Source organism: Cyprinodon tularosa, unplaced genomic scaffold (genome assembly GCF_016077235.1).
Source record: "Cyprinodon tularosa strain WSP-4 unplaced genomic scaffold, ASM1607723v1 ctg8, whole genome shotgun sequence".
NCBI classification, from domain to species: Eukaryota; Metazoa; Chordata; class Actinopteri; order Cyprinodontiformes; family Cyprinodontidae; genus Cyprinodon; species Cyprinodon tularosa.
This window is the reverse complement of record NW_024039562.1, coordinates 3,819,214-3,834,322: the sequence shown is the minus strand read 5'-3', so window position 1 is coordinate 3,834,322 and position 15,109 is coordinate 3,819,214. Positions and strand designations below refer to the sequence as shown.

General features: G+C 40.0%; 1 protein-coding gene across 4 annotated transcripts in view; it reads left to right on the top strand.

The window, feature by feature from the left end:
* LOC119774153 (nuclear receptor coactivator 3-like) overlaps nucleotides 1–10,438 on the top strand; it is an 84,395-nt gene extending 73,957 nt beyond the window's left edge. For 2 of the 4 annotated variants that reach the window (XM_038271531.1, XM_038271530.1), the window contains 12 exons: nucleotides 1,117–2,186; nucleotides 2,282–2,414; nucleotides 3,583–3,753; nucleotides 3,954–4,181; nucleotides 5,393–5,498; nucleotides 5,583–5,754; nucleotides 6,071–6,397; nucleotides 6,896–6,994; nucleotides 7,208–7,457; nucleotides 7,626–7,803; nucleotides 7,889–8,090; nucleotides 9,025–10,438. In XM_038271531.1, coding sequence (XP_038127459.1) covers nucleotides 1,117–2,186; nucleotides 2,282–2,414; nucleotides 3,583–3,753; nucleotides 3,954–4,181; nucleotides 5,393–5,498; nucleotides 5,583–5,754; nucleotides 6,071–6,397; nucleotides 6,896–6,994; nucleotides 7,208–7,457; nucleotides 7,626–7,803; nucleotides 7,889–8,090; nucleotides 9,025–9,036 — 2,948 coding nt within the window. In that variant the 3' untranslated portion in view covers nucleotides 9,037–10,438. The remainder of the gene's footprint in view (nucleotides 1–1,116; nucleotides 2,187–2,281; nucleotides 2,415–3,582; nucleotides 3,754–3,953; nucleotides 4,182–5,392; nucleotides 5,499–5,582; nucleotides 5,755–6,070; nucleotides 6,398–6,895; nucleotides 6,995–7,207; nucleotides 7,458–7,625; nucleotides 7,804–7,888; nucleotides 8,091–9,024) is intronic. The other 2 variants (XM_038271533.1, XM_038271532.1) reach the window with 2 other exon arrangements.
* The last annotated feature ends 4,671 nt before the right edge of the window (nucleotides 10,439–15,109 follow it).

The window sequence follows — 15,109 nt, the reverse complement described above, 5'->3', positions numbered from 1 at the left end:
TAAGGGTCAGTATGCAGTCAGTTCCTCCAGAGTCCTCTCAATCATCTAATAATTTGATTCAGGTGTGTTGAACCAAAGCCAGAGCTAAAAGATGCAGGATTTCAGCCTTTAGGTGCTGGAATTGCCCACCCCTGTTTTAATGAATGAGTCATATTTCTGTATTTTTCCACCATATATAAACAGTAGGTTTTATGAGGAAGTATAGAAGAAAATTAAGCACCTACTGAATGTAATAATGTGTTCTGACATTTCAACCTACTCTTCTTTAATTATTTATATGAAATGTCTGTTTAAAGTCATGCCAATGCATCTTATTCAGATTTAGTCCTGATTTTGACCAGGCTGATCCAAAGCGTTTTATTGAGCCATCCAGCATTGAGTTTCCACTTAAACCACTTGGTTCCTAAGCAGCAGTACTAAAACATTGTTTAAATGTTGGACTTATATTATTTGTCTTACAGGCTCTGTCAGTGTTAAGTAATGTGAAGCAATTTGCTCAATAAGGTGAAATCTGGTATAAAGAGGTGCTTGATAAACTGAAACATTTCAGAGAAGCAACATATAACGACTATAATTATTAGCCTTTGTCTTAAAGGTATAGTGTAGGATGTTCTATTTCCGGGTGGATCATCAAAATAAGTAGTCCTTCTAATTGTCTGGGGATTTCTTTACTTATGGCCGTCCACATGCTCATCCCCATTTTCACTTACCAGTGGTGAAAAATTTAAAAAAAGTAAGCTTGTATGAGCGATGCAAACAGCAACTTTTAAACAGAGCATGCATGAGGAGGAATGGGGTTGTGCACGCTCTCGCATGCGTTTAATAGGCGTTCCCTCTCAGGAACAGGAATAGCTTTGTTAATGTGTATTTTGGAGAGGGACGTCTTTTCAAAAATTTGCGAAAGTCCTCCACTGTACCTTAAATTTAAAGCAGTTTATCTGCATAAAACCTATTCTTTAACTCATGCAGCTCTACTTTCATAAAAAAAAAAACAGTAAAATGATAAATGATCATGTGTGTATGTATTCAAATCAACAAAGTTCTCATACATTTAAATTATGTAGCAACTTTTTTGTTTTTGTTTTCAATGCATTAAATAGCATCTCTCTGTTCCAGGAATGCACTCCCCTATGAGCGGCCTTGGCAGCGCAGGAGGAGGGGGAGGAAGTGGTGGGGGCAGCACCTGTACCTTCTCCAGCAGCTCTCTTAATGCTCTACAAGCGATTAGTGAAGGAGTAGGGAGCTCACTCCCCTCCACGCTGACATCCCCCTCACCAGCCCTCAAGCCAGACAGCTCTCCCAGCATCCATTCTTCTTCCCAACCCAGTCATCAGACAAAACCAGGACAAGATTGTTCTAAAAGCCCAGCGGGGGGCTTGGGGCCTGGCGACCATCACCTCCCAGATCACCACCACCATCAGCATCCCCAGGCTGAGAGTTCTGCTGAGCGACCAGACAGTCAGGCAGGTGCAGGAACTAAAGAGGGTGGAGAACCAAGCAATGAGGCGGAGATGGCGAGTGCCGACCCTCCTCGGAGGCTGCCAGACAGTAAGGGCCACAAGAAGTTGCTTCAGCTGTTAACCTCTCCAACTGAGGAGCTGGGGATTAGTGGTAGTGGACCTACGGAGCCCCCTGGACCCCCTCCATCTAACAGCAGCAGCACTCTCACAGGCTCAGACAGCAAGGAAACTACCGGCGGGATGACCAGCCCCTCATCCACAGGGGTGTCCTCCTCTTCCTCAGCCAATGGCGGCTCAGCGCCCGCAGCTGGTCAGGGCAGCACATCTGCATCTGCTCACTACATGGGGTCGCTGCATGAGAGACACAAGATCCTCCACAAGCTTCTTCAGAACGGTAATACACCGGATGAAGTTGCGAAGATCACAGCTGAGGCGACGGGAAAGGTGACGCTCGGAGGCCAAGAAGGCACTGAGGGGGGTGCAGGAGGCTCAGGGGCCGTCCCAGGCCCTGCGTTGATCACAGACCCCAAACAGGAGCAGCACAGCCCTAAGAAGGAGAGAACACACGCCCTGCTCCACTACCTCCTCAACAAGGATGACTCCAAAGAACAAGTAGATGTGAAGCCCAAACTTGAAGATTTAGAGGGGAAGGGTCTTACTGGAGCTGCTGGTGCTGCTGCAGCCGAACATGCTGAAAGCAAGATCAAGCCAGAACCTCCTGACGATGTAAGATTGTATTTCTCATTATAAAACTAGTTTCATCTTTGCTCTTCATTGATATTCTTATAATTAAGGACAACTGTGCTGTTTCTAACATGTAGTTACACAACCTGGAGTCTATTCTGGGTGATCTCAGGGGTTCGAGCTCTGACTTTTACCCTGATCAGACCGGAGGTGCAGGAGCGAACAACACAGGAAACAAACCACAGGGTTGCCTTGATGACGGCCTGCAGGGTAAGTGGTTCAAGCACTAAATGGCTATGAGAAGTGACAGCTTCGCGCAGGGCGGGTGTTCTAACATCACATGTGATGATATCAAAACAAAATGCCACTGAAACTGCATCTGGCACCATCAGATGCTGTCTGTTTGCATTGTTTTTTTTTTCCTAAAGCAAATGTCATGTCTTCCACAATTGTGCCTTTTATACCACTAAACATGGGGTAAAAAAAAAAAAAAATAGAGCAGTCAGAGGAGACACAAAAATCATGTAACAAAGAAAACCAGGACTCTACTCTGGTTTAGAAGTGGTCAAGCTTCAATAGAACATAAATGATAAAGGATAATTTTGTCGGCTGTTTCTATATTTAATGTTAAAATTGCATTATTGCTCAGTTTACTTTGCTTTTATAATGAGTATATATCACTGATTTACACTGTGTTTCTATATTCATACCTTTAAAAGTTTTCCTTCTTCCTTATTACAATCTATATGTATTTCATTGGGATTTTGATATCATCACACAGTGAAACATGCAGTCGAAGGACATTTTTTCTAATAATTTTAGTGATAGAAATCTGTAGTATTAAGTGTGAAGTGTATTAAGTATAAAGTGTTTTCTGTAAAATCGCATTCAATTATGTTTGTAATACCACAGCATGATGCCACCCTCACCATGTTGTTGGTTCATTGTGTTCAGGGCTATGCATATTAGATGTTTTCCCCCCACAACACAAGAAAAATAGTAACAATGCTCCCCAAGGTTTCCAAACTTGATTTATTGTTTTATAACAATCAGTGTCTCTATAACTTTATCCCTGAACTGCATAGCGTGCTCCTTGGTCTGTTTGATGCTATTGGTTCCTATGGAGCAGCTGCATTTATACTTAGGCATGCGGTTTTACACGTGGGTGTTATAATAAAGGGGTAAATAGATATCTTGTTTTTTTTTTTTTTTTTTTTTTTTTTTTTAGTTCAAAAGCAGTTTAGTACTTGCCTTCCTTTTCACCATAATGGTTTATTTTTTCGTACTTTGTCGTAAAATACCAATCAAAGAGGCTTAGATTTATGAGATATCAAAATGCAGAACAGTTAAGGGGTAATAAGTCTTCCTCTAAGGGGTTCTTGTTTTCATGTAATGATTTTGCCTGCTTTCTGAAAAGGGGTTTGTTGTCCATCTGCAGGAAGTCCAGCTATGGGTCCAGGACCACGAGGGCCTTTCCAGAGGACCATATCCAATGATGGAAAGCCACTGGGTGGGCCTGGAGGAGCAGTTAGACGTCCAATGCTCATCAAGCAGGAGAACATGATGGGCAGCCCAGACGGCTTTCAAGGAAACCTGGGTGTGTGTTCAGGTGGTCTGTAATAAACTTTTCTCAGAATATTTCCTTCTTCTTGTTTCTTTGCCTCTCGTGTACCGGCCTCAGACCTTGCTTTTCAGTGAACCGCCTCACTCTTTCATTTGACCAGAGAGATAGAACTACATTTTAGGGACCATAATCAGAAACAGTTTGGTTATTCCTATCCGTCACCGTTGTCATATGTGTGTTACCAGGACCACTGAGTAGAGGAACAGGTCCCCAGAGGTCTCCCATGGGGGGGTCTGGGGACTGGAAGCCCCGCTCCAGTACCAGCCCTGTGAGTTCAGCAGGACATCTGTCCATGATGCGTCCAGGCATGGACTATAACAGCGGAAAGAGCATGATGCCAGCACCCATGGTCAGCCGCTCCAACAGCGTGCCAGGCAGCAGGTCCATGCTGCAGCAGCAGCTCATGGATATGGGTACGTAACCCAGACGAGTTTTTGAAATGATAAATTAAGCTTTGAAAAAAATATGAACAGGGAATCAGTTATTCCACATGTAGAGAAAAAAGTCTACATCCAAGTCAGTTTATGACTGAATTGGTGCTGAAACTACTAGCATCTATTTCGTCTTTGTCATGGAGTATTTCCACAGGCTAAGGAGGAACGTAGGGAGGGCAAACTAAGTGGCAAATAAATTCTAAGGCACCTTTTTTATCCTTTTTTTTTGTTTCCCATTTCTTTTTTTTTTTCTTTTTTTTGCTACTTATTGTTTTCTACTTTTATTGGCATGGTTGTATCCAATGCAGCCTTTAGCCATTAGACTTCTCTGCCAGACCACATCAGTTCATCGGTTCATATCAGCTATGGCGTCTGACAATTTTAATTTATTATCTTTGGTGCAAGGCTCATTTTTTTATAAAAGGAAAATTACATATAACTTAAAAAATGATGCAAACCTTGCAGAAGCATTTAGATTAACCTGTTAATGTTCTTAGGAGGCTTATTTCAAACAGCTGATCAGAGAGCTACAGTAGCAGATGCTGATGTACCAATATTCAGGTCCCTACAGGACACCATGCAACGTTATTTAGCATTATTTCTTAAGTTTTAAAGACTTGAGCTAACCAAAAATTTGACTTTGAGTCAAGGCTGCCACAAGGTTCCTAACTGAATATCATAGGTTGCAATTACCCTGTTCAATACCCACAGCCTGCACTCTGGCTCTCTGAGCAAGACCCTTAACCCCACATTGCTTTCCAGGGTGCCGTATAATGGCAGCCCTCTGCTCCCCAAAGGGGATGGGTGAAATGCAAAGGTAAATTTCTCCAGTGTGAGATCAATAAAGTTAAATTATTATTATTATAAATCATTTATGTTATAAATACTATAAATAAAGTTTGGGAAAGCCTACACCCTTTCAGCCTTTCACCGATTTAAAGGTTCTGAGCAACATTTGTAGTTTCAAACATCTTTGGGCCCAAGAGATGGAGAACTGTGCATCATCTTCTCTTCTGTGTGTGAAACACCTCCCTACTAAAAAAAAAAAAAAAAAAACAATTCTGATGTTCGATTAGCATCTTAAAACTGCTACCATTTACTCTAATGCAGTTTGAATCTTATTGCAGAATATTATCTGTCTGTCCTGATCTTATTCACTATCGTTATTTTCATGTCCTTTAACGGTTCAGGAGGTTCCTCAGATATGGGTATGGGTATGAGCCCATTCAGCCAGCAAGGCCAGCCCAGCCAGTCCCCATCCTGGCCTGAACCCATGATGAACATGGAGGGAAACAGGTCAGAACCTTTATCATGCTTTTTATTCGCATCCTTTTAATAGCCATGATGTTAATCTTTTCCATTTTTTACCAATCGTTGTAGGCGCCAGTTTGGCAACCCCTTAGATGATCTTCTGGTTCCTCCTACCACCAGTGAGGGTCAGAGCGATGAGAGGGCGCTTCTGGACCAGCTGGATTCCCTGCTGAATAACACGGATGGCATCGCTCTGGAGGAGATAGACCGAGCTCTCGGTATCCCAGACCTTGTCAGCCAGGTAATGTGTCAAAAAGCACACTCTCTGCTGTTTGGGCTTGAAGCACTTTCTAAATGTGATTCAAAGGACAGAAATGATTATTTGTCATACTGTGAGTCACGACAGACCATCACATTAATTTTTTGCATTCAATATCTCAGTCATGACTCACTGTGTTCAGACTGTCCGCTCACTGAAGGGAGATAGATGAGCCTTAAGGAGTCCGTCTGTGCTGCTTAGAAAAAGGCAATTACTGAGCCGACCAGGCGGAGATGAATCAATTAAACTGACAGGTTTGACAAACTTGTCTTTGTCCTCCTTGTCCTGTGTGCTGCAGAGCCAGGGAGCAGAGCAGCAGCTGGAGCATTTTGCAGGACAGGACCCATCCATGTTACTTGACCAAAAGCCTCTGTATGGACCCGGCTATCCTGGACCCCCTGCCATGCCTATGCAGAGCAGCTATGGGGGGAATCCCATCCAGGGGCAGAGCCAGCAGGGCGGGTTCGGGCCCATGCTCTCACCAATGGGCCAAGGTGGAAGCTTCCCTGCTATGGGGGGAATGGGCGGCATGAGCCATCCACGTGCAAACATGATGCGACCCAGGATGATAAATACCAACAAGCCCATGAGGCTGCAGCTTCAGCAGAGGCTGCAGGGACAGCAGGTAGGATGTCAGGCACAATATACACAGTTATCAGTATTTAGATTTTAAATTTTCAAACCATCGGAAAAAGATGAAATTTAATTTAGGTGTTTTTCATTCCTGACTTACTATGGACGAAAGAAAGTAGAGTAACAGCATCTTCATCCATCCACCCATCATCCATCTATCCGAATCAAAACCCACAATTGATTATTCTACTGCTTATCTCTGTAAAGAGTTGGACATTTCTTTCTTTATGTCATATTTTAGTATTTTGATTTTTATATTTTTTTTCCCATTATGCTAAAGCATAAAAATGGAAAACTTATTCTCCTTACATGGTCCATTATGTTTTTATATTTTGTATTTAGTTGGTTTCCACTTTTTTAATCCATTCTGTCATTTATTCAAAAAAATAAATTTGCTTGTTATTCTCAGGCATTTACTGTTTATCAGAAAGTAATATAATGTAATTTTAAGATTTCCTATATTTTCAATGTTGATTTTCTTTTTGTTAAGTTCATGAATCAGACACGACAGGGCATGGCGATGAAGATGGAGAATCCTGGAGGAAACCCTGGCATGAGGCCTGGAATGCAACCTGGCATGGGAGGACAGGTAGATTGATTAACATTGGTTTGAGAATATAGTAAAATACAGATTGCAATCTGGAAATTTTGACTAGAGCTTAATTTTACCAATTATGGGATAAAAAAAAGATCCCTGAAAAAACGAAAATGCCTCCTTATGGTGACTGATGCTGTGTTGGAAGCATTTGCATCCTGTTTGTGTATTCATGTAAAACATTCACACTATGTCTGGTTTGTGCAGCAGAGCTTCATTAATGCTCAGATGATGGTCCAGCGTAACCGAGATGTGGTCAACATGCACATGAGGAGGCAGCGCATGATGATGCTGATGCAGCAGCAACAGCAGCAGGCGGCTGCTGCCGCTGCTGCAGCTGCTGGGGGATTCAGTCCTCCTCCTAACGTCACGGCCCCCGGGGGCATGGACAGCCCAATGGGAGGGCCAAACATGGGCCAGCCGGGCCCTCAGCCGTTTGGCTATGGCGGGAGCTACGGTGAGTTTAGTGAATGCTGCTGCTCCCTTGTGGTGAAGTTGTGCAACAAATTGCTGACAGATTGCCTTTTAAAGTCAAATTTTTACTTTCATTTTATGGTAGATGATTCTGAATAACATGTCAGTGTGAAGCAGGTGAGACCTGAAGGTTTAAGATTTTTCTTAACAGGCATGGGTCACCAAGGGGAACCCTCTTTTGGCCCATCGGGTGGAAGTCCTCCTAATGCCATGATGTCAGGCCGTCTTGGGCCTCAAAACCCAATGATGTCACAGCACTCACAGGGTGGGCCTATATACCCAGGTTCTGATATGAAAGGCTGGTCACAGGGAGGCATGGCACGCAATAGGTATAACATTATCACTTCTTACACCTCTATGTCTGTTTTCCTTATCTGATTTGAAATGAAATCCAGTCAACTCTTTTGCCACCAGCTCTTACCCCCAGCAGCAGTTTGGGCCACAGGCACCGCTGGGTCAACAGCAGTTTGGGCAGCAGGGAAATCCAGGGCAGTATGGAGGGATGATGATGAACGGTGCAATGCCGGCCAGTGGAGGAGGTCACATGGGACAGATGGGTGGACAGATGGGAATGAACCCAATGGTTATGGGGCGCATGCCTATGGGGCCTGATCAGGTATGTGCAGAGAGTGGGAGGCCCAGTAATAAAGTAACATTCCTTCATGTTAAGAACCACCATTAGATATAAATGCATCTTAATAATATTTAGTTTAAATATCTTTAAACATCAGAAAAGAAATGTATTCCATCCGTTTTGGATCATAATCACAGATATTTTCTGTTGTCACAAAAACAATACAGTACTTCATTGTGGAAGCCTACCGTTTTTAACCTGAGCTTGCAAAAACCAGTATTGAATAGTGTTATTTTTCAAAATGTAATCTTTTTTATAGTTAAGAATGAAACCACAGCCTAACATATGGTTACATAAATGTCTATATGTAGTTGCTACAGGCCTGAATACCATAATAATGTTAACATTATAGTTGTTTGAACTCTCTTCATTATAGTAAACGACTTGATCGATAAAAAAAAAAAGATAGTAGAGACAATAAAGGATATATTTGCATTTGTTTGCAGTGACAAAATGATTCATACAAACCAGATAAATACACCCCAGCAAGATTTATTTGCAAGTTGTTAATCATCAGCAGTCTTTAACTGTTGATTTCAGGTAAATTTGAAACTTTTTAGGTATTACAATTGACACCATTTCTAAGAAAGCTTTACATGCTAACGTCCTTCTTCTCATCAAATACTGATATTTGTCTTATCTAATCCATCAGCCTTGAAAAAAAGGGTTTAAACAAACTATTAAAAGCTGGAAATTAATTAGAGCTTCATTGTGATGGTAAACCTATTGGTCTAAAATGTCTCTTGACTTTTTATTAACAGAGATTACTTTATTAAGATGGATTAAAAGATGTTTTCTTCAGATACAGGAATCCATAACTTAATAAATATCTCTTTTCTGTTTTGAGATGCATCCTGTTGTGGTCTGTGTCACTTTAAATGCTCATGTTCTGTTTTTTGTCCTCCCGATGATCCAGAAGTACTGCTGATGGACACGTCAGAGGCTTTTGTCTTTGCGATCTCCGCCCAGATTTGGCAGACAGCTGCTGTGCTGCAGTGTGTGTGGAATCAAACCAGGCATGCTCTGATCCTCCGTGTAGCGCCACATTCCCACCAGACGGGGGAGTGAACTTCCCTCAAGAGCGATGGCCAGCATTGTCAGTCAGGCAGCCGGAGGGAAAACAAGACACGCTTTCAAATGAAAACACAAAGCCTTCCTAAAAATCTGACAAACTGTTTCTCCATCATGTGCAGAAAGACGGATGGGAAGTCAACGTCCCTCCCTCTCTTCATAGCCTGCCTCTGTATATCCTTTTTTATTGGACCAAACAGTGAAGCTGCATCACATGGACAATGATATTTAAACAGCCTCTTCTTTTGTCGAATGTACCATGAAGTTATATTCAGACTTTAAAATGTGGATTCTGAACTTTACATCCACCGTCGTTCTGCTGCTCCTGGAGGATCCCTGCAAACACAGCTTCAGCTAACAAGCCATCAGGCTGTGACGCTCACATGAATGTTATTTAGAAGTAGCACATTGGCTCGTCATCCAGGATGCCACTGAGTAGGACTGAACTAACTGGTTGGCTCGTTGCACTTTAAGAAAAAGCCAACATCAAATAGATGGTGGAGATTTAGAGGCCTTTATTCAAGAATTACTGAATAGCAGCAGACATTTCCTGTTTTGTTTTTTTTCTATACATGTGTTCTTTAAATTCTCGAGATATGAGATTTATAGTTGGGTAAACTTGTCAGGCTTTTTTCCTCAGTGGGAACCAGAGAAAAACTGCTCCCAAAAGCATTTATTTTTTTGTTGTTCCCTAATGTTAACATATTTTTTCGGCAATCTTTTAAATTTATCAGATCTTCTGTTTATCTTGCACAAGTTTAGACCTTTTTGTGGAAACCATGTCAGCCAAGCCACAGGTGGACCCAGTCTCTGCTCTTTGCATGTAGGTCCTTCAGAATTAAAACTTTTCATGCATGTTCTATAACAAAAATAAAAAAGAAGCATTAGAAGAACATTCAACAGCTAGAACCAAAAGATCAAAATCAGACATACTTAAATAATCCCAGAGGGAAATTACTTTTGTTACATGCTCCAGATATACAAATATGTTTATATATACACTACCGTTCAAAAGTTTGGGGTCACATTGAAATGCCCTTATTTTTGAAGGAAAAGTACAGTACTTTTCAATGAAGATAACTTTAAACTAGTCTTAACTTTAAAGAAATACTCTCTATATATTGCTAATGTAGTAAATGACTATTCTAGCTGCAAATGTCTTGTTTTTGGTGCAATTTCTACATAGGTGTATAGAGGCCCATTTCCAGCAACTATGACTCCAGTGTTCTAATGGTACAATGTGTTTGCTCATTGGCTCAGAAGGCTAATTGATGATTAGAAAACCTGTGTTCAATCATGTTCACACATTTGAAAACTAGTTTAGCTCGTTACAGAAGCTACAAAACTGACCTTCCTTTGAGCAGATTGAGTTTCTGGAGCATCACATTTGTGGGGTCAATTAAACGCTCAAAATGGCCAGAAAAAGAGAACTTTCATCTGAAACTCGACAGTCTATTCTTGTTCTTAGAAATGAAGGCTATTCCATGCAAGAAATTGCTAAGAAATTGAAGATTTCCCTAAACAGTGTGTACTACTCTCTTCAGAGAAGAAAAAGAAGTGGGAGGCCGCGTTGCGCAACTGAGTTATCTTCATTGAAAAGTACAGTGCTTTTCCTTTAAAAATAAGGACATTTCAATGTGACCCCAAACTTTTGAACGGTAGTGTATATATACCAAAAATTTTGATTGGCTTTTAGTACTAATCAGCCAGTCAGAGGCTACAATCTGATCTCTTATCCCACGTATTAGAGTAATGTATAATTTTGACTCTTAAAAGTGCCACAATTAAATAGAAAAAAGCTGTCTATATATTTGAATATGTGGTAATTTGAATCTTAATAATCTGAAAACAAATGAATCCAAAATGATTTGTAGTTCTCTGTAATTCACAAATAACAAAGTCAATTAATCATAGGAAGAAAACTTGGGTCCATTATATATTAAAATGTATATTTTTATTCAACCTTTACCAGAGTAAATCAACAGGGCTACTGCTGTGATGGACCGAGAGATCTGGACAGTTTAGACATTAGTCCAGGAAATATGAAATACACACTAAAATAATGACACATGGTTTTCATCATAATACAATGTAGCGTTAAATTATTTTATTGTGTATTTTGTAAATGATCCGCAAATATTGACATATTTTGTTGTTGTTGTTTTTTTAAATGATCAAACAAATTAATGTTTATTTGACAAATTACCTATTTGTTCATTGTGATCCTAATAAGGCCATAGATTGGACATTTAGTGCAAGCATTGACTTAATGAGGAGCCTGCAGTAGGAAACCCATATTTTCTACTGAGGCTCTGTTTAAAGCAGAGGTTATTAAACTAATTGCAGTAAATATTAGAAAAATTAAAGTTTTTCAGCTTGGTTCTTTTGCAAACTCCAGGACATATAACTGGGGATGATCATCACTAATATAATTAGGAATGCAGTGTAGTTAAACTAAAAGAATGTAAGCCACAGCTTTTCTCCTTTGAACCTTAAGGCGATTACTTATAAGCTATAATCAATCTTTTAAATGAGAAACACTGTAGTTCCTGTAGGTTAGTTTATATCTATAAATACCTCTTCCCCTTTTACCTTTTGTATTGTACCAATCAGATGTTTCTCTGACTGCTATTCAGATGTAAAGCTTAGAGGAAAGGGCGGAGAAGTGAAAATGATGAAAAGAGAAAAACATGCAATTAGAGCTCAAAGGGGTAAACTCAGTCCAGTTGTAGCAGATCATGTCTATAATTGTCTTGTCCGTTTGCACACACTGCTGCAATGAATGATTTTTCTGCAAAATAAAGCTAGTTATCTTCACATGAGTTAGATCTACTCACACTGCAAAATAAAGAGCTAGATGATTGTTTTGGCCTGCAATGATCCTTACTCCTGGTTTCCCTCTGAGGACAAAGCTGAGACATGCACCCAAAGAGGCGGTACTGCAGTATTAAACTCCATGTCTTGTTTGGAACATTGTACATCCTTTTTGTCTGTAAATACGATTTGTAAATATGCTTCAAATGTACTATATATAAATATATTTATGCTTTTTTAGCTCATACACTGTTTTTGCACAGATTGTAAGGCTTGATATTTAAATGTGTAATTTTCTTATACTGTCATAGGTCAGCTTTTCCTTTCAAAACATCGATTGCAAAAGACCTGTTTTTTGAAGGCAGATGATGTATATTTCTCTGATATACTGCTATTTTCCAGCTGTCTGAAAGCACTTTTTCATTTCTTATCCTTAAATCATGATCCTCTTCCTATTTTCTTAGAATGTAGTGCAGAGCATACTGGTGCTAGTGGGTTGTTATGCTTTTTAAGATAAGTTATTTTTTCCTTTTTTTTAAATAATGAAAAATACAAAAATATGCCTATACAGACAATGAATTGACACAATTGTGTTCCTCTATGGACCAGACCTCTCACCAGTGTGTTGATGGAGTCTATATGTTCTGAGCTGGACCTTTAGCTTCAGTTTGTTTCTCTCCTGTAGCCAAAGTGCTTTGAACATTTGTCATGCTTTCAGACATTCTGCCCTTTCTTGTAGTTTTAAATTAGTTTCAGCCACAGAGATTGGATCTTTTGGAGAGGGGGACACTAGTGTCCTTCATTACACAGTAATCCAATGGGGCTGAGAGACAGAGAGGGTAAAGAGACGTGGCTGAGATCTATGGGCCAGAATGGAACAAGCAACGTTTTGCTTCACTGACTGAAGCCTCTGAACATCATAATATTTACCCATTGGTCATCTTTGTTTTGTCTTGCTTTTGACTCTGTCCTGTATTTCCTGTGGAGGTTCTTTGTTGAAAAATCTACCTTTAAACACGCTCAGTCCAAAGATTTCGGTCTGCCATCCTGCAGAGCATAAAGACGGCTCAGTAGATTGTCCAAGTACTTTGTGCTTTTTAATGTTGCACATAACCTATAATGTAGGAGGAGGAAAAGTGGGATTCCATATTAAATTATCTCTTCTGTCTGAAATAGAGTAGCAAGGTTGTCTGGTTCTGTTTAGGTGGTTTAAATTGTTTTTTTTTTGTTTTTTTTTTACTGTGGACCTTAAGGCCAGTTGTTTTATATGTGGTGCTTACATCTTATCAAGAATGTTCTTTTAAGGGAGAGGGGAGGTTTTATTCATGGTGGATGTCATATTTATGTCATAACAATAAACTGGAGCTGTTTTCTAACATCCCCTGTCGCTTTGAGAAACAGAAATATTAAAAACAAGGAACATCATTGCTCTTCTGACATTGCAGGAGCTAAAGGAAAATGTCTGGAAAACATGCATTCATGATCACAGGATGTAAAATACTGACGGGTTTTTTTCTTACCTTCTTTCTTGATGTTAATATTGATGTAAATACAAATTTATATTTAAACATTAAAATGTGTTGGTTGTTATTTTCTTCCACTGCAGTTTTATGTGTCACTGGAGTAGCCTGTAACCTTAGTAACCACTCTTTTTTTTATTAACAACAAACTAAAAGCAAAAGGTCATGTCGGCTGGGAATAACGGGGGTGTGAGAGGACGAGGGGCTATCAACATGTGAAGGGGATTCAAAGTGTGAAAGAAGTCAGGGAGGGGTTGAATCATTGTCTACCACATTGTCGTCTGCAGCCCTACTTTCATCTCCTGCTAACTTCCTGTTGGAGTCCCTCTACAAGCGAGACCCACCCTGCTTTATGCATTCTCTTGATGCCCCCCATGGAAGAATGTCACGCCACTCTGAGGACATCCTAACCCTCCTTATGTCATCTTGAAACCTGCAGAACTGACAGAGGTTGTAAAAATTGGACCTTTGGGCTTAATATTCTGCTTAGCTTGTTGCAGTTTTTTAAATATAAAATATCCGATTTAAATTTATAATAGTTTAGCCTAGACTTTGACATTCAATTCACAACCCTCACACACACTGCCTTTGGTAAAGGACCGATTTAAACAAGTATTATTTGCATGCAGCAGATAGAAACTGAACAATCCTGCTAAATGGGCTGCATGGTGGTAAATTGGGTAGCAATGTTGCCTTATAGCAAGAACGTTCTGGTGTGACTGCTGGCTCTGGGTTTTTCTGCATGGAGTTTGCATGTTCCCCTCGTGCATGTGTGGGTTCTCTCCGGGTACTCCGGCTTCCTCCCACACTCCAAAAACATGACTGTTAGGTAAATTGGCTTCTCTAAATTATCCTTAGATTTGAGTATGCGTGTGCATGGTTGTGTGTCTCTGTGTTTCCGTTGGGTGTACCCCACCTCTTGCACATAGACTGCTGGAAATAGGCACCGGCCTGACAGAACCAAGTGGGAGAAGATGGATGGACTCCTGCTAAATGATTTCCTGTTGTGATGTCAGTCATGACACCAGGATAAACCATTCCCCTTTAACATGACTCATGTACTTTACAACTTAATGGGAAAATAAACCCCTGGCAGTTTCAAGGATTAGTTTAGATTTAAAGAGGTGTTACAGCATTTTTAAATGATACTGCCACCTTACCTGGAGCTGAGTATCCACAAAATAAATCTCAGAATTCTGAGATTTAACCCAGAATTCTGACTTTTTTTCTCATATTATAATGAAATCAAATTTAAAAATCAGTTAACTTTTTTAGTTTTTTCAGTGGCCCTAATCCTCTTGTGTAATTAAAAAAGAGAGCTAGTTTAGTCTCTAAAACAGACATGGCTACGGCTTGATGCTAACATGTTTGTTAGCTGTAAGAATTCAGTCAGAATTGTGAGTAAACAGTCAGAATTCTGATATTTAGGTCAGAATTCTAAAAAAAATAATAATAATTCTGAGACTGAAGTCAGAATTCTGACTTTTATCTCATATTATACTGAAATAAAATCAGTTACCTTTTTATTTTATTTTTTCATTGGCCCTAATCTTCTTCCGTAATAACTGTAACCATGCTTTTTTTTAAATAAACAAT